This window comes from Canis lupus, chromosome 35 (genome assembly GCF_048164855.1).
Source record: "Canis lupus baileyi chromosome 35, mCanLup2.hap1, whole genome shotgun sequence".
NCBI lineage: Eukaryota > Metazoa > Chordata > Mammalia > Carnivora > Canidae > Canis > Canis lupus.
Window position 1 is genome coordinate 6,588,378 of NC_132872.1, and position 18,354 is coordinate 6,606,731.

At 34.5% G+C, this 18,354-nt stretch overlaps 1 protein-coding gene across 8 annotated transcripts in view; it reads left to right on the forward strand.

Annotated features, from left to right (window-relative positions):
* The window catches only part of POLQ (DNA polymerase theta), a 123,954-nt gene that overhangs the window by 36,060 nt on the left and 69,540 nt on the right, over positions 1-18,354 (forward strand). For all 8 annotated transcript variants that reach the window (XR_012024597.1, XM_072812539.1, XM_072812538.1 and 5 more), the window contains 3 exons: positions 6,390-6,583; positions 7,676-7,800; positions 9,478-9,721. Coding sequence is in view for 7 of the 8 variants with exons in the window: in XM_072812539.1 (XP_072668640.1) it covers positions 6,390-6,583; positions 7,676-7,800; positions 9,478-9,721 (563 nt within the window). In the remaining variant the exon portion in view is untranslated. The remainder of the gene's footprint in view (positions 1-6,389; positions 6,584-7,675; positions 7,801-9,477; positions 9,722-18,354) is intronic.

Sequence of the window (18,354 nt, forward strand, 5' to 3'; positions counted from 1 at the left end):
GCTCTTTCTCATTATAGTCTGGACTTGCATTTTCTTAATAGCTAATTATGTTGAGCATCTTTTCATGTGTTTATTGGTTATATGATTATCTTAGAAAAATATTCAGATCCTCTGCCATTTAAGTTTTTTTTTTAATTAAAGTAATTAAGTGTTCTTTATATATTTTGGATACAAATCTTGTATAGGATTTGGAAATATTTTCTGTAGGTTGTCTTTTCATGTCCTTTGATGTTAGTTGTGGGTTTTCTGAATCTGCTATGTAACTCAGTGTCACAAGGATGCACTCATGTTTTCTTCTAAGAATTTTATAGTTTTATCTTACATTGATGCATATGATCCACTTGGACTTTTATGACTGATTTAAGATGGAAATCTAACTTCATTCCTTTGCATGTACATATCCAGGTTGTTGTTGAAAATCCATCAATTTTCTTGTCATCCTTGTTGAAAATCAATTGACCATAAATGTGAGGGTTTATTTCTGGGCTTTCAGTGTATTTATGCTTATTCTGATACTGTACTGTTTTGATAACTATAGCTTGGTAGTAAGCTTTGAAATCAGGAAATGTGAACCCTCCCACTTTGATTTCTTTGAAAAAATTTTTGGCTGTTCTGGGTCACTTGCATCTGCTTATAAATTTTAGGATCATCTTCCCAATTTCTTCAAAGAAGCCAGCTGAATTTTGATAGGGATTGTACACAATTGGTAGGTCAATTTGGGAAATATTGTCATCCTAACAATATTAAGTCTTCTAGTGGATGCACATAGGCTTTCTTTTTCATTTATTTAGATCTTTAATATCTCAACAATTTTTAGTTTTCAGAGTACAAGTTTTATGTTTTTTTGTTAACCTTATTATTAAGCATTTTATTCTTTTTGATGCTATCATAAATGAAATTTTTTCTTAATCACATTTAGGGGTTTATTAAAGTATATAGAAAAAACTTATTTTTTATATTGATCTTGTATCCTGTAACCTATTAAACTTGTTCACCAATTTTAATAGTATTTTTGTGAGTTCTCAGGATTTTCTGCATACAGGATCATGCTAGATGCAGTTTTGCTTCTTCCTTTCCAGTCTGGATGTCTTTTATTGATTTTTTTTCTTTTTCCTAATTGACCTAATTGACCTAATAATTAATTTCTTTTTCCTAATTGACCTGGTTAGAATCTCCAATAAAATATGGAATAGATGGGACACCTGGGTGGCTCAGTGGTTGAGTGTCTGCCTTTGGGTCAGGGCGTGATCCCGATTCCAGGATCGAGTGCCATATCAGGCTCCCTGTGAGGAGCTTGCTTCTCCCTCTATGTCTCTGCCACTCTCTTTGTGTCTCTCATAAATAAATAAATAAAATCTTTAAAAAGAATATGTAATAGAGGTAGCAACAGCAGACATCTTTGTCTTGTTCCTTACTTCATTATTCAAAAGTATTGAGTCTTTCACCGTCAATCTTGATGTTAGTTGTGAGTTTTTTGCAGACGGGCTTTATCAGGCTGAGGAAGTTCCTTTCTATTACTAGTTTATTGAATATTTTTATAATGAGTGGTTGTCAAGATTTCTTCAAGTGCTTTTTTTGCATCTGTTGAGATCATGTGGTTTTGTCCATTTTATTGGTACAGTTTATTACATTAATTGATTTTTAAATATGAATCTTGGATTTTCTGGGTAAATCCCACTTGACCATTTGTATAATACTATTTATCTGTTAGATTTGGTTTGCTAGTATTTTACTGATGATTATTGTATATGTTTATTAAATATATTGGTCTGTATTTCTCTTTTCTCATGATGACTTTGTGTGGTTCTGAGAAAGAATTTATGAAAGATTGCTGTTATTTAAACATTTGTTAGATTTCACCAGTCAAACCACTAGAGCCTGGACTTCTTTTTGGAGTAAATTTATTACCAATTCAACGTCCTTACTTATAATAGGTCTATTCATGTCTCCTGTTTTTTCCTGAATCAATTTTGGTAGTTTGTGTATTTCCAGCAATGTGTTCATTTCATCTAGATTAGCTAATTTGTTGGTATTCAATTAACATCACTTCCTTGTAGTCCTCCCTTTTTTTCCTCTGTGCCTTAAGTAGAGGTGTCCCTTCTTCCATTTCTGACTTTAGTAATTTAAGTCTTCTCTTCATTTCTGGATCAATCTAGCTAAAGGTTTTTCAGTTTTGTTGATCTTTTCAAAGCACTTTTAAAACAAGGAGGCCATTAGGTTGAGGTGGCTCTACTGCCTTGATAGTTTACATAAGCAAACCAATACTTAAGCCAGAGGCAGTGCACTGGAATCCATGCCAGATGAGGCAAGTGCTTATGCTGTAACCAATCAAATTGCTTTGCTTTGTTCAGTATCTTTTCTATAAAAATTTTGCTCCTATCTCCTGTTAGTGGAGGATTTCTAATCACCCTTGGTTTGGCACTGCCCAATTCAAATCATTGTATGCTCAAACTCTTAAAAATTTTATGTGCTTCAGTTTGCCTTTTAGTAGAACCAATTTTTGTTTAGTTGATTTTTCTGTATTATTTTTGACTTTCTACTAGATTAATTTCTGCTCTTTATTGTTTACTTCCTTCTTCCTTTGGTTTTGCTTTGTCCTTCTACTTGCAAGTGTCTTAATATGGAAAATTAGGGTATTGATTTGAGACCTTATGTTTTTTTTTAATATAGACATTTGTACATTTTCCTCAAAATACTTTCACTGCACCCTGTAAATTTGGTATATAATGTTTTCATTTGTTACAGTCACTCATTTCAAGGTATTTTGCAATTTCTTTGTAAGATTTTATTTATTTATTCCTGAAAGACACACACACACACACACACACACACACACACACACAGGCAGAGACACAGGCAGAGGGAGAAGCAGGCTCCATGCCAGAAGCCTGATGCAGGACTCGATCCCGGGTCTCCAGGATCACGCCCTGGGCCGAAGGCAGGTGCCAAACCATTGAGCCACCTAGGGATCCCCTATTTTGCAATTTCTATTATGATTTTTCCTTGGCCCATTGTTATTTAGCAGTTTCTTGTTTGATTCTCACATTGTGAATTTTCAAAATTTTTTGTCATTTTCTAATTTCATTCCATTGTCAGGAAACATGCATTGTTTAATTTCAATACTTATAGACACACACACGTACATGTATATATAAGTATACACAAGTGTTTATTAAGCAATCTCTATACCAAATATGAGGCTTAAACCTGCAACCCTGAAATCAAGAGTTGCACATTTCCTGATTGAGCGAGCCAGGCTGACTCAGCCAGCCAGACACCTTTATACTTTTATATACTGAGACTTGTTTTATGGCTGGTATATGGTGGGTCTATGCTGGAGAATGTTCTGTGTGTATTTAAGAAGAATGTGCACTCTTCTGTTGGATGGATGTCTGTTAGGTCTAGTTGACTTAGAATGTTGTCTTAGAAGACTAAGTTGCTCTGCTTAGTTCTATCCATTTTTGAAAGTTAGGGTATTTAAATCTTCAACTATTGTTTTTGAATTGTATTACTTTTATTTTTATTAACATTTTTTAACAGTCTATTTTATGTGATAGTAGTATGGCCACTCCAGCTTTATTATGGTTGTGTTTTGCATATTTTCCTTTTCCTTTTGACCTTTTTGGGTTTGGGTATCTATATTGTATTTCCTACAGAGAACATATAATTGGATTCTGGTTTTTTATGCAGTCTGTTAATCTACCTTTGGTTATTTAATCCATTCACATTTAATGTTAGTAATACAGTTGGAGTAACATCTATGTTTTGTCTTTTTATTTTCTATATATCTTATGTCCTTTTTGTTCTCTTGTACTTCCTTTACTGATTTAAGTTAAGTGAATATGCCCTACTATAACATTTTAATTTCTTTATTTAATTTTTCTCTATTTTTTTGGAAGTATTCCCAGTGGCTACTCAAGGAGATACAATACAGCTTAAAATTTATACTAACTTAATTCCAGTGAGATATAGAAACATTAGTTTTGTATAGTCCTATTCTTTTTTTGTGCTATTATTGTTATACATGTACATATATTTGTTACAAAACCTAATAGTACATTGTTATTATTTATGTAATTTTATGTCTTTAAAGAAGATGAGAGAGAAATGTTTATTTATAGAGTTTGTTACATTAAAATTCTTAAGATTTGTGTTTTTCTTTATTTGTTCCTTGGATTTTAGTTACTATCTCTTGTCATTTCCTTCTCTAACACAGCTTTACTCCATTAACTCTAAAGAGAGGAGAGAGAACTTTAAGTAAAAAATGAATTTATTCAGGAATAGCAGAGGAATTACAATTTGGGACAAGGAAGCTGTGGTGAACCATAAGCAAGTCTAAAGAGGGAAAGTCAGCTTTTATTAGATTTTAGGAAGAAATTAGGGAGCATTGTTTGAACAAAAGTTTATTGGTGAAGAATAAGAGTTTAAGGTTGTGGTGGATTCTGATTGGCTGCCAATAGTTTTTAGTGTGTTGTTGCTAGAGCAGGGAAGGGTTTTCCTTTTTTTAAAGGAAGGAGATAAAATTCCTATGTGAAACGTGCTCTCCTGTGTTGAAATAATTCTTCCTTCTTCCTGCTGGTTATGTAGGCTCTAAAGAGTGGTGTGTGCATGAGCTCTTCTCCCTCAGGGCTTCCCTTCTCTGTGAAAGGGAAGTTTCCTTTTTTATTTGTGTTCACAACTCCCACCTGTCACCTTTCGTCCATTATTGTCAAATGTGTTGCACTTTTATATGTTATATACATGTTTTATACAGTTGCTTTTTAAATCAGTCAAGAGAAGAAAGAGGGAGAAATATGCAATAATACTGTCTTTATAAGTATCTACATAATTACTTTTATTGGCACTGGTTTTTTTGTGTGTGTGTTTGGAATTAAAATACTGTTTAGAGTCACTTTTTTTCAACTGAAAAATTTTCTTTAGTATTTCTTAAAAAGCTAATCTGCTAGAAAAGAATTTTTTTAGTTTTTGTTTATCTGAGAATGTTTCATTGTGCCTTTATTTTAAAAAGATAGTTTCCTTTAGGTAATATTGGTTGCCAGAGTTTTTTTTCTTTAAGCAGTTAGAATATGTCATTTTACTGCCTTCTAGACTTAATTGTTTTTGATAAGAAGTCAGCTCTTAATCTTATTGGGTTTTCCTTGTATACGATGTTTTTTTCTGCTGTGGCTTTCAAGATTTCTTTTTTGTTTTTATACAATTAGAGTATGATGCCTCTGAGTATTGATCTTTTTGTGTGTATCCTATTTGGGGTTCACCTACTCTCTCACATGTGCAAGTTAATGTTTTTCATCAAATTTGACAAGTTTTTAGCATTCTTCAAATGTTATTTTCAGTTATTTTCTATCTTCTTCTGGTATTCTTGATATGTTTTGTTGCACATAATAGTTTCCACGTTTTTCTGAGGCTCTGTTAATTTTTCCTCCTCCCTTTTTTTCTGCCCTCTGATTGCATAGCCTCTATTGATATATCTTCATGTTTGCTAATTCTTCTGTCAGCTTTCATCTAGTGTTGAGCTCTATATAGTGAATTATTTTATTGTACTCTTTACCTTCAGGGTTTCCACTCTTTTTTTTTTCATTTCTTTCTCTTTATTCTTAGTCTCTACTTGATGAGACATTGTCATCATACTTTACTTCATTTAGCATGATTTTCTTTTGTGCTTTGACCATGTTTGTCTACTTTGAAGTCTTTGACATTCCCAACATCTGGAAACTGCTGAAGGTATTTCTTTTACATTCTTTTTCCCTTTTGTTTGGGACATACTTTCCTGTTTGCATGTCTCATAGTTTTTATTGTTGTTGTTGAGCCTGGGATATTTTAGATAATATAGCAGTTGTGAATATTGATTCCTCCTTTCCTTTCCTTTCCTTCCCTTCTCTTTCTTTTCTCCTGATTCTTTCTTGGAAATCATAGAATATACTTAGGATTGTACTTAGCATCAGAATGTTGAGATTGAAAGTGTCTGTAGGGGCGCTTGGGTGACTCAGTCGTTAAGTGTCTATCTTTGGCTTAGGTCATAATCCCAGCATCCTGGGATCAAGCCCCAGGTTGGACTCAGTGGGGAATCTTCCTTCTCCCTCTCCCTCTGCTGTTCCCCCCTGCTTGTGCTTTCTTTCTCTCTCTGCCAAATAAATAAAATCTTTGAAAAAATAAAAGTGTATGTGATCAAAATTCTTGGAATCTGTAATATCCAGTTTGTATCCTCAATTATCTCTTTTCTTTTGGTTATGAGTTGTTTGTGAATAAATGAAATTTCCATATAAATGAAGTGTTATCACATTTAGAAATTTTTCCAAATGCCTTTGTTTTCAATATAAAGTTTACATTTGTAGTTTTGTTCCTTTTGTAATGTAATAGTTTAGCTAATGAATAATACTTTTTCCCTTTAGGTTACACCTATGTTTGAGGATTGGGCTACTATTGATTGGTATCGATTTTTCTGTTTATGGGAGAAACTGCCAACTTCTATGAAACGAGTGGCAGAGCTAGTGGGAGTTGAAGAAGGGTTCTTGGCTCGCTGTGTGAAAGGAAAAGTAGTAGCGAGAACTGAGAGACAGCATCGCCAGATGGCCATCCATAAGAGGTAAATATCAAGGAGCCTGAACTATATGGTATTTAACACAGTTTTGAATATATAGTAGTTCAGTTTATTATAGTCATTTTTGTTATCATTAAAATCAAAGTTTTAGGGGCTCCTTGGTGGTTCAGTTGGTTAAGCATCTGTTTTTGGCTGAGGTCATGATCCCAGAGCCCTGGAATTGAGTCCCGTATATTGGGCTGCCCGCTCAAAAGGAGTCTGCTTCTCCCTTTCCCTGTGCCTCTCTCCTAAGCTTGTACTCAAATAAATAAGATTTTATTTTAAAAAATAAATAAATAAAATCAAAGTTTTTTTGTTTTTTTTTTTTTAAATCAAAGTTTTGACTGAGTATGGTAACTTGTCACTTTCTTGTATTTACTGAATTTATTAATATTTCCATTTCTCCCTTGCTACTTGTTTAGGAGCCATTATAAAGTAGAACATTTATTTCCTTTACTGAAAGATGTGAATTCTAGCTGCCAACTTAGTGTAGCTTCATTTGAGGGTATGCAATCTATCATTATTAAAATGATTGATTATGACCAGGGAAGAGCCAATTAAAAGGTTTAGATGGGGAAATTGAATCATTTTTCTTCTTTAAAATATAATAAAATTATTTTTCTTAATGCTAATCTCTAATAAATTATTTACAACATAAGTGTAACTTTGTAAGTATTTATATACTTGGATTATTTGTGATGCTAGCAAGTCAAAATTGATTTTTATTTTCAAATTCTTTGTTTTGATACATGAATAGGTGATCATATAACTGTGTATCAAATGTTCTTTTAAATTTTTGTGCCATTCTATTTCTTGAACCAAGTCTTATTTCTTGAGGTTAGTTAGCAGTATTGAAATATGGAGATCTTTTTGTTATATAGATATTAGTTTCTTGCTATGCTGTGGTACTAATGTATGTCAGAATTTATTTGATAAATATTGAGCTCAGTCTTTGTCCACTAATCTTATATCCTATTAGGAATCTTCTCAAGAGTGTATAATTCCTCTCTTACATTTTTCTTCTTTCTTGTTTTTCAGAATATGTTATATCTTTATTGTAGATATCTCTTACTATACTTATGGTGATTTACTTTCCAGGTTTTTTACCAGTCTTGTGCTATTAGATTTAATCAGTGAAGTTCCCTTAAAGGAGATTAATCAGAAATATGGATGCAGTCGTGGACAGATTCAATCTTTACAACAGTCAGCTGCTGTTTATGCAGGTCAGTTAAACAAGGGTTTCCACATTTATTTGAAACTCTGGTTTGAGGTCAAATTAAGATTACAGGGATCCCTGGGTGGCGCAGCGGTTTGGCGCCTGCCTTTGGCCCAAGGCGCGATCCTGGAGACCCAGGATCGAATCCCACGTGGGGCTCCCGGTGCATGGAGCCTGCTTCTCCCTCTGCCTGTGTCTCTGCCTCTCACTCTCTCTCTCTGTGTGACTATCATAAATTAAAAAAAAAAAAAAATTAAGATTACATTTTTTTCAAATTCCATTTTATTTTAGGCTTCCTTAAAAGTGAGAGAATCTTGGGAAGCCATCATTGTGTGTAGTCTTTGTCATTATCAGAACACCTAAAGCTATAGCTTCTCTGATTTCAGTTACTCTGCTCCAGAGGATTGGCAGCTAACTGAGTGTCTGGACCTTAGTCCTCCTCTATGGCTTAGCAGCTGCTGATCATCCTCCTTTCTGTTTTTTTTTTTTCCCCTCGTTTTCCCTCTTAGAAGAAGAAATAGACACAAAGTTGTCAACGGTTTCCCTTTTTTCATCAAGTTACTGATTAATATTTGTTATTTAGTAGGAGGATGGCAAAAGGGGCACTATTTCTATTGGGTTCTTTAAAATTCTCTTCTCTAGGGAAGCACTGGTCGCTTAATAAAATTAAACTCCTATCTCTAAGCTAGGAAAACAGAGAAGTTCTGGGTCTGATTTTACCAAGAAATCCTTATAAACCTTTAGGAAGGAAACCCTGGGCTGCTGGATGGAGAGTGTATATATTTATATTTGTAAGAGATTTCACTGTGAAGGTATATGCATATGTGAGCATATTGAGTGACAGGTGGGAGGAGAGGGTTGTAAGAAGGGACAAACTCTTCAACTCATTGGCATGAGAGATCTCAAATTGCCTGTATGGTTAATATAATGAGAAGTGATTTTTCTTAATACCTTGGCATTGGCTCTTCTGACTTATTTCATGAGGGAAGAACTATTGAGCTGGGCAACCTTTCCTTAAAATATCAACGGGAGCTTCACTTTTTGTACTTCTCTCAGCACTTGAATATGTGAGTTAGCTCTCTTATTTTTCTGTAGTTGAAGAGTCCCTCATCTGTTTCTTTTGAGTTCTCTCTTCCTTAAAAAAAAAAGAAAGAAAGGAAGAGAGAATGAGAGAGAGGAATGAAGGAGAGTGAGGGCTTTTTGTATGTTTTGTGCTAACATACTCTGCCTCAGTTTTTTCAAATATCAAGTTCATGATTAAGAATAAATGCGATGGGGCTCCCTGGGTGGCGCAGCGGTTTAGCGCCTGCCTTTGGCCCAGGGCACGATCCTGGAGACCCGGGATCGAATCCCACGTCGGGCTCCCTGCATGGAGCCTGCTTCTCCCTCTGCCTATGTCTCTGCCTCTCTCTCTGTGTGTGACTATCATAAATAAATAAAAATTAAAAAAAAAAAAAGAATAAATGAGATGATGTTTAATATATTTAGCCCATTTACTGACCAATTAGCTAGGCCCTTATAATGTGTCTACTATTCTGTTAACTTATACTTTGTGCCTCTTAAACTTTACAGTTCTTCAGGTAAAATAAACAAAAACACATAGCAAAACAAAAGTAAGCCTAAAGAGATAGAGAATTATCTATAAAGAATTTTTAATTCAGTAAATATTCTATGATTATTCTAGGGATGATTACCGTATTTTCCAACCGTCTGGGCTGGCACAACATGGAACTACTACTTTCTCAATTTCAGAAGCGTCTTACATTTGGCATCCAGAGGGAGCTGTGTGACCTGGTCCGGGTATCCTTACTTAATGCACAGCGAGCCAGGTTCCTCTATGCTTCTGGCTTTCTTACTGTGGCAGATCTTGCCAGAGCAAATATTGCAGAGGTGGAGGCTGTTCTGAAAAATGCTGTGCCCTTTAAAAGGTAAGAAAGTCCTCCTGACTAGTAGATATTAAATGAAAAATCATGTCCATTTGTAAATAATAGAAAATGTACTAAAATATATTTTCTTAGATAATATCATGACATACATGGTGTCAGTAGAAGAAAATGAGGCTGCTTTCTGCCCCCTCAAATTATTGTCATTTTATGTGTGCCTGTGCATGTATGTATAGATATTTTAAAAATTGAACTATAGGTGGTACACAATGATATATTAGTTTCAGCTCTACAGTATGGTAATTTGTTTTTTTTTTATTTTTTTTATTTTTTTATTTTTTTCAGTATTGTAATTTGAAGAGTCCATATGTTATGCTCCACTTACCACTACTATAGCTACTATCTTTAAAATGCTATTAAATACCATTGACTGTATTCCCTGTATTCTACATTTTATCCTCATGACTTCATCATTCAATAACTGAAAGCTTCTGTCTCACTTCTCTACCCTGTCCTCCAACCCTTCCCCTCTGACAACCATCAATGTGTTCTCTGTATTTAAAGGTCTATTTCTGCTTTTTATTTGTTTTATTTTTTAGATTCCACATTTAAGTGAAATCGTATGGTATTTGTCCTCATTCTGACTTATTTTACTTCGCATAATACCCCCTTGGTCTCTCCATGTCAAAAATGGCAGGGTATCATATTTTCTTATGGCTGAGTAATATCCCATCATAGATAGATAGATCTATACATATTTATCCTCTGTCATATATATATTTGTTATATATATATATATATATATATATCACATCTATATCCCTTCATCTATCCATAAACACTTGGGTTGCTCCCATATCTTGGCTGATGTACATAATGCTGCAATAAACATAGAGGTGCATATATCTTTCCAAATTAGTGTTTTTGTTTTCTTTAGGTCAATACCCAGTAGCAGAATTACTGGATTGTATGGTATTTTTATTTTAATTTTTTAAAAAACACCCATGCTGTTTTCCACAGTGGCTGGTCCCAAATTACATTCCCACCACCAGTGCACAAGGGTTCCTTTTTCTCCATATTCTCACCAACACTTTTTATTTCTTGTCTTTTTTTATTCTAGGTGTTCTAACAGGTGTAAGGTGATATCTCATTGTGGGTTTGATTTGGTTTCCTTGATGATTGATGATGTTGAGTAACTTTTCATGGTCTATTTGCCATCTATATGTCTTTTTTAGAAAAATAATCTATTTAGGTACTCTGTCCATTTTTAATCGGATTATTTGGGTTTTTTGGGTGTTGAGTCATATGAATTCTTTATGTATTTTCACTGTTAGCCTGTTATTGGGTATATAATTCGTGAATATCTTCCTCCATTCAAAATAGGTTACCATTTTGTTTTGTTGAGTGTATCACCCACTGTGTAAAAGCTGGTTATTTTGATGTAGTCCCAAAAGTTTATTTTTGCTTTCATTTCTCTTGTGAGAGGAGACATATCTGGAAAACCAAGGCCAGTGTCAAAGAAATTAATGCCTAAATTTTCTTCTAGGAGTTTTATGGTTTTGGGTCTCGCACTTAGGTCTGTAATCCATTTTGAGTTTATTTTTGTATGGTGTAAGAAGTGATTCATTTTAATACTTTTGCACATAGATGTCCAGTTTCCCTCACATCATTTATTGAAGAGGCTTTTTCCCATTGCATATTCTTGTCTCCTTTGTCATAGAGTAATTGACCATATTAGCATGGGTTTATTTCTGGGCTCTGTATTTTGTTTCATTGGTCTATATTTCTTGTTTTTGTGCCAGTATCATACTATTTTGATTACTACAGCTTTGTAGTTTATCTTGAAATCCAGGATTGTGGTACCTTCAGCTTTGTTTTTCTTTCTCAAGATTGCTTTGGCTATTTCGGGTGTTTTGTGGTTCTGTTCAAGTTTTAGTAGTATTTGTTATAGTTTTGTGAAAACTGCTATTGATATTTTGATAGAGATTACATTGAATCTGTAGATTGCTTGGGTAGTATGGACATTTTAATCAATATTAATTATTCCAATCCATGAGCATGGTAATATCTTTCCATTTGTTTTTGCCATCTTCAATTTCTTTTATCAGTGTTTTGTAGTTTTCAGAGTACAAGTTTTTTTGGTACAATTATAAATGGTATTGTTTTCTTAATTTCTGTTTCTATTACGTTGTTATTAGTATAGAAACACAACATATTTCTGTATTAATTTTGTAATCTGCAACTTTACTGAATTTATTTATTCGAATAGCTTTTCGGTGGATCTTTAGGGCTTTCTATGTATAGTATCATATCATCTACAAATAATACTAGTTTACTTCTTTCTTAACAGTTTAGATGTCTTTATTTCTTTTTAGGTCTGATTGCTGTGGCTAGGCTTCCTGTACTATGTTGAATAAAAGTAGGGAGAGTAGACATTTTTGTCTTGTTCCTCATGTTAGGGGAAAAGCTCTGTTTTTTTACCATTGAGTATGATGTTAGCTGTGGATTTTTCACATATGGCCTTTATTATGTTGAGATATATTCTCTCTAAACTCACTTTATTGAGAGTTTTTATCATGTATATTGAATTTTGTCAAATGCTTCTTCTGTGTCTGTTGAGATGATCATATAATATTTGTCCTTTGTTTTATTATTTGGTGTATTGTGTTGATTGATTTGTGAATATTGAATTAATCTTGCATCCCTATAGTAAATCCCATTCAGTCATGGTGGATGATTCTTTTAATGTATTGTTGAATGTTGTTTGCTGATACTTTGTTGAGGGTTTTTACATGTATTTATCAGGAGCATTGGCTTATAATTCTCTTTTTTTTTGTAGTACCTTTGGTTTTGGTATCAGGGTAATGCTGGCTTTGTACACTATATTTCAAAGTTTTCCTTTCTCTTCTATTTTTTGGAATAGTTTGAGAATAGGTATGAACTTTTTTAAATGTTTGGTAGAACTCCTCTGTGAAGCCATTTGGTTGGGACTTTTGTTTGTTGGGAGTTTTCTTTGATTACCAATTCAATTTCATTATTAGTAATTTGTATCTTCAGCTGCTCTGTTTCTTTCTGATTCAGTTTGGGAAGATTGTATGTTTCTAGGAATTATCTATTTCATCTAAGTTGCCCAATTTGTTAACATATAATTTTATGTCTAATTCTTTGTATTTGTTTGGTGTTACTCATTTCTCTTTCATTTCTGATTTTGTGTCTTCTTTTTTTTTCTTGATGAGTTTGTCTAAAGTTTTATCAATTTTATTTTTTTCAAACAACCAGCTCTTGGTTTCCTTGATCTTTTCTATTGCTTTTTAAATCTATTTCATTTATTTCCTCTCTGATGTTAATTTCCTTCCTTCTACAAACCTTGGCCTTTGTTCTCCTTTTTCTATGTCCTTTGGTATAAGGTTAGATTGTTTATTTGAGATTTTTATTGTTTCTTGAGGTTGGCCTATATCACTATGAATTTCTCTCTCAGAATTGTTTTCATTGAATTCCAAAGATTTTTGGTTTGTTATCTCTTCGTTTTCATTTGTCTTCATGTATCTTTTGATTTCCTCTGATTTCTTCACTGGCCCATTGGATGTTTAGTAGCATGTTGTTTAGCCTCCACGTGTTTTTGTTTTGTTTCAGTTTTTTTCTTGCGATTGATAAACTGTTGTGGTTAGAAGAGATGCTTGATATGATTTTAATCTTAAATTTACTGGGATTTGTTTTATGGTCTAATGTGTGATCTATCCTGAAGAATGTTCCATGGGCACTTGAACTGAATGTGTATTCTGTTGTTTGTGGATGGAATGTTCTGCATGTATCCGTTAAGTACATCGGGTCTAATTTGTCATTCAAAGCCACTGTTTCCTTGTTTTTTGTTTTTTTTTTCTGTCAGGCTGATCTATCCATTGATGTAAGTAGAGTGTTATACCCATCTACTATTATTGTATTACTATTAATTTCTCTATATATGTTTGTTAATATTTGCTTTGTATAATTCAGATGTTCTAATATTGGGTGCATAGATATTTACAAATGTTACATCCTCTTATTGGATTAATCATGTTATCATCATATAATGCCCTTCTTTGTTTCTTATTATAGTCTTTGTTTAAAGTATTTTGTTTGATATAAGTATTACTACCCTGGCTTTTTCTTTTTTTTTCTTCACTTTTATTTGCATGGAATATCCTTTTCCATCCTTTCAGTTTCTGTTTTTAGGTCTGAAGTGAGCCTTTTGTAGGCAGCATACAAATGGGACTTGTTTTGTTTTAAGTAGGCTTCATACCCAGCGTGGAGTCCAGTTTAGGACTTGAACTCAGGACCCTGAGATCAAGACCTGAGCTGAGATCAAGAGTCGGGTGCCTAACTGACTGAGCCACCTAAGTGCCCCCTGGGTCTTGTTTTATTTTTGTTTTAAAGATTTTATTTATTTGAGAGAGAGAGAGAACCTGAATGGTTGGAGGGGGAAGAGGGCGAGGGACAAGCCGACTCCTCATCAAGCAAGGAGCCTGACATGGGGCTCAATCCCAGGACCTCAGAATCATTACCTGAGCTGAAGGCAGATGCTTAACTAAGTTACCCAGGCTTCCCCTGGATCTTACTTTTTTAAATCTATACTACCACTCTATGTCTTTTGATGGGAGCATTAGACCTACTTGTACATTTCAAGTAATTATTGATAGATATGTACTTCTTGGCCTTTTGTTAATTGTTTTCTATTTGTTGTTGTAGTTCTTTGTTTCTTTCTTCTTTGTTCTCTTTCCTTTGATGACTTTCTGTTGTATTAAGTTGATTGTCTTTACTTTTTGTGTACCTATTACAGATTTTGGGTTTGTTTTTATAATGAGTTTTATATATAATATTTTAAATATATAGCAGTCTGTATTAAGTCAATGGTCACTTAAGTTTGAACACATTCTAAAAGAAATTTTTTTTCACTCCTTTCCCCCCACATTTTATGTATGTTATATTTTATATCTTTTTATTCATAATTTCTTACTTCTGTTTGTGGCCTTTTTTTTTTTCACTTAAAGAGGTCCCTTTAACATGTCAGTAAGACTAACTTAGGAATGATGAACTCTTTTAACTTTTATTTTTCTGGGAAACTATCTCTCCTTTGGTTGTGAATGGCAACCTTGCCACAGAGAGTGTTCTTGGTTGTAGTTTTTTTTTCCCTTTCAGCTCTTTGAATGTATCATACCATTTTATTCTGGCCTGCAACATTTCTGCTGAAAAATCTGCTGATAGCCTTAAGTGGTTTCCTTGGTATGTAACCTTTTGCTGCTCCTTGCTCTTTTTAAAATTTTTTATCTTTAACCTTTGATGTTTTAATTATATATGTCATTATGTGGAACTCCTTGGGTTCATCTTGTTTGGAATTCTGTATCCTTCCTGAACCTAGATATCTGTTTTCTTCCCCCAGGTTAAGGAAGTTTTTAGCTCTGATTTCTTAAAATAAATTTTCTTCCCTTTTCTTTCTCTCTTCTTTTCCAGGACCCCCATAAGGCGAATGTTTGTTCATTTGATGTCATCCTAGAGATTATTTATCTATCCTCATTAAATTTTTTTTTTTCAATTTGCTGTTCAGCTTAGGTGCTTTCCATTGCCTTGTCTTCTAGATTGCTGATCATCTCTTCTCATCCCCTAATCTGTTGTTGATTCCCTCTAGTGTATTTTTCATATCTCTTACTGTATCTGTAACTTTAATTGGTTCTTTCTTCAATTTCACATCTCTTTGTTGAAGTTTTCATGAGTTCTTCCATGCTTGTTTGCAGTCCAGTGAGCATCTTTAAGATTATTACTTTAAACTCTTTGTCAGGCATATTGCTTTTCTCTGTCTCATTTAGTTCTTTTTCTAAGATTTTGTCTTTTTCTTGTGTTTGGAGCATATTCCTGTCTTTCCATTTTGCTTGATTATCTGAGTTTGTTCCTTTGAATTGAGTAGAACAGCTACTTCTAAACTTGAGGGAAGGAAAGGTATTATGTATGGTCATCTCCTGTGTAGCCTGTGTGTGCCTGATAACTTTGGCTGGCTGGCTGGAACTGTGGCTGCCATGGGCATGGAGTCCCAGGCACTCCTTGTTGGGGCTGCCCTGGTAGCATGACTGGAGTTGAAGTGGGCTTGGGCCAGGTGGTCCCAAGGTTCTCTCTGGAAAGGGAGGTATGCCAGGACAGCTCCAGCTGAAGTTGTTGCAGGCTAGGGCGGTCCTTGGGCTCTCCATGCAGAAAGCACCCTGGCAGGATAGCTGAAGCTGAAGTGAGCATGAGCCAAGACTTTGCAGGGGCTCTCCATCCGCAGGGTTCTCTGAGGAGACAGCTAAAGCTGAAGTGGATGCAAGCTGGGTGTCCTGGGGACCTCTACACAAGGAATCCCCAGACAGGGTGGCTGAAACTAAGGTGACTGTGGGTCAGGAGTTCTTGGAGTACTCTGTGCTGAGGGAATATTAGCAAACTGTCTGGAGCCAAAGTAGTATGGGCCTGGGTCTGGGATGCTTGGCTCCTGTGCCACTTTGCTGCAACAGCTATAGCTATAGTGAGTATAACCAGGGATGTCCAGGTGGGCCCCACATTTGTGCTATCTGGGTAGAATGGCTGGGCTAGTCCACTGGTGTGGGCTAGGGGTCTGGGGCTCATTAAGGTGGTAGACAAGTAGTGCTGGACTCTGCTTCTGTCTGTGCTATCAAGGTGGAGGGGGGAGCATAAACTGTGGCACTTGCAGGCCCTCTCACCACAAAAGGGTTCCAGCAGCTCCCCCAACATTTGGCAAAGTTCTAAGTCTAGAGTCTCTATGTTTTAGTTGCTGTTTGTACTTACGTATTTTGCTAAAGCTACTATTGTTGTGATTATGCCTCTTCTGAATGCCCAGAGCTTTATTGATCAAAATTACTAATTTCAGTATTAGGACAAATCAACATCACATGCCTCCTCATGGGACACAGTAAGAAAGGTACAGCATTACTCCTCGAGTATTCATTTTAAAAATGTCTGACATAAATTTAATTATAAGAAAACATCAGACAAACTTAAATTGGGAGACATTGTACAAAACAGTTGGCTAGTACTCTTCAAAAATATCAAAGTCATGAAAAACAAATACTGAGGATCTGTTTCTAATTAAAGGAAGATAAAGAGACATGACAAGTAGATGCACCACCTTATTCTAGATTGGATTAGAAAAAGGATGTAAGTGTAACAAGTGGTGAAATTTGAATAAGGTGTGTAGCTTAGATATAGCACTTAATGGGATGAGCACTGGGTATTATACTATATGTTGGCAAATTGAATTTAAATTTAAAAATGTGTTAAAAAAGGGTATAGCATTGTATTAATGTTAATTTCTGAACCGGAAACTGATATCTGGTACCTGGCTACTGTTTCCTTTTAGTACTTGGTACTTAAGAGCCAGAAAACCTAGTTAGCATTTTGATTGTCTCAGTTTGCCATTGACAGCAATTCACAATGAATTACCTATGCATATGTGTTTTAATATTATTGGTAATGCTTCTTCAGAGTAAATTCCTGGACAAGGGATTTCAAAAGTTAAGTGCTTATGTCACTTTATTAGATTACAAATTGCTCTGCAGGTTACATTCTCACTAACCTATTACCCCACAGCCTTGCCAGCACAATCTCTTGTTAGAGGTTTTCATTTTACCAGTCTGATGGATGAGAAATTGTATCTCAATTTGGTTTTAATGTGCAATTCTCCAATTGTTGAGTGATGGTAGATATCTTTTCATGTGTTTTAGGATTTTTTTTTTTTTTTTTATCTTTGTGAATTATCTGGTTATGTCTTTTCCTTACGTTTCTGTGGGCATGGTCTTTTCCCTCTCCTTTTAAAGAATCTTTTCTTTTCAAAATTGGTTAGAGTACTTAGCTGTTTATTTTATATGTATATTGTAAATATTTTCTCAAAATTTATAAATTGTCTTTTGACTTTTATTGCATTGTTTTTGCCACACAGAATTTAATTTTACTATTTCTTTTATCAATCTTTTTGTTTTTTGTTTTTTGCTTTTGAATTATCATAGTTAGAAAACTTTCTCTGTACTGAGGTTAAAAAGGAATTCATTCATGTTTTGTTCCAGTATTTGTAGATTTGCATTTGGATTCCTGATGCATTTAGAGTTTAATTTTGTGAATGCTGTGAAGTCTGCATCTAATTTTATCTTTTATCCAATGTCTCCCACTTATAAAAATGTCTATCTTTGGCTTAGTGATCTGGGATGCCATTTTTATCATATACTAAATATCCCTGAATAATTAGGTCTATTTTCTAGACTTTCTATTCTATTTATTCTTTTGTCAATTCACAAGCAAGTATCCTACTTTTAATTATAAAGACTTTACATATGTTTTAATCTCTAGTAGGGCACTTTCTTGCCCAGTTTTTCAGTATTTTTCTGGCTATTCTTGTGTATTTGCCCATACGAAAGTTAAAGTACTTCTTGATATTTTAATGGGATTGGATTGAACTTTTTTTTTTTTTTTAAAGATTTATTTATTCATGAGAGACACAGAGAGAGAAGCACAGACACAGGCAGAGGGAGAAGCAGGCTACATGCAGAGAGCCTGACATGGGACTCGATTCTGGGTTTCCAGGATCATGCCCTGCTGAAGGCGGTGCTAAACCAGCTGAGCCACCTACGCTGCCCTGGGTTGAACTTTAACTTAGAATCGACATC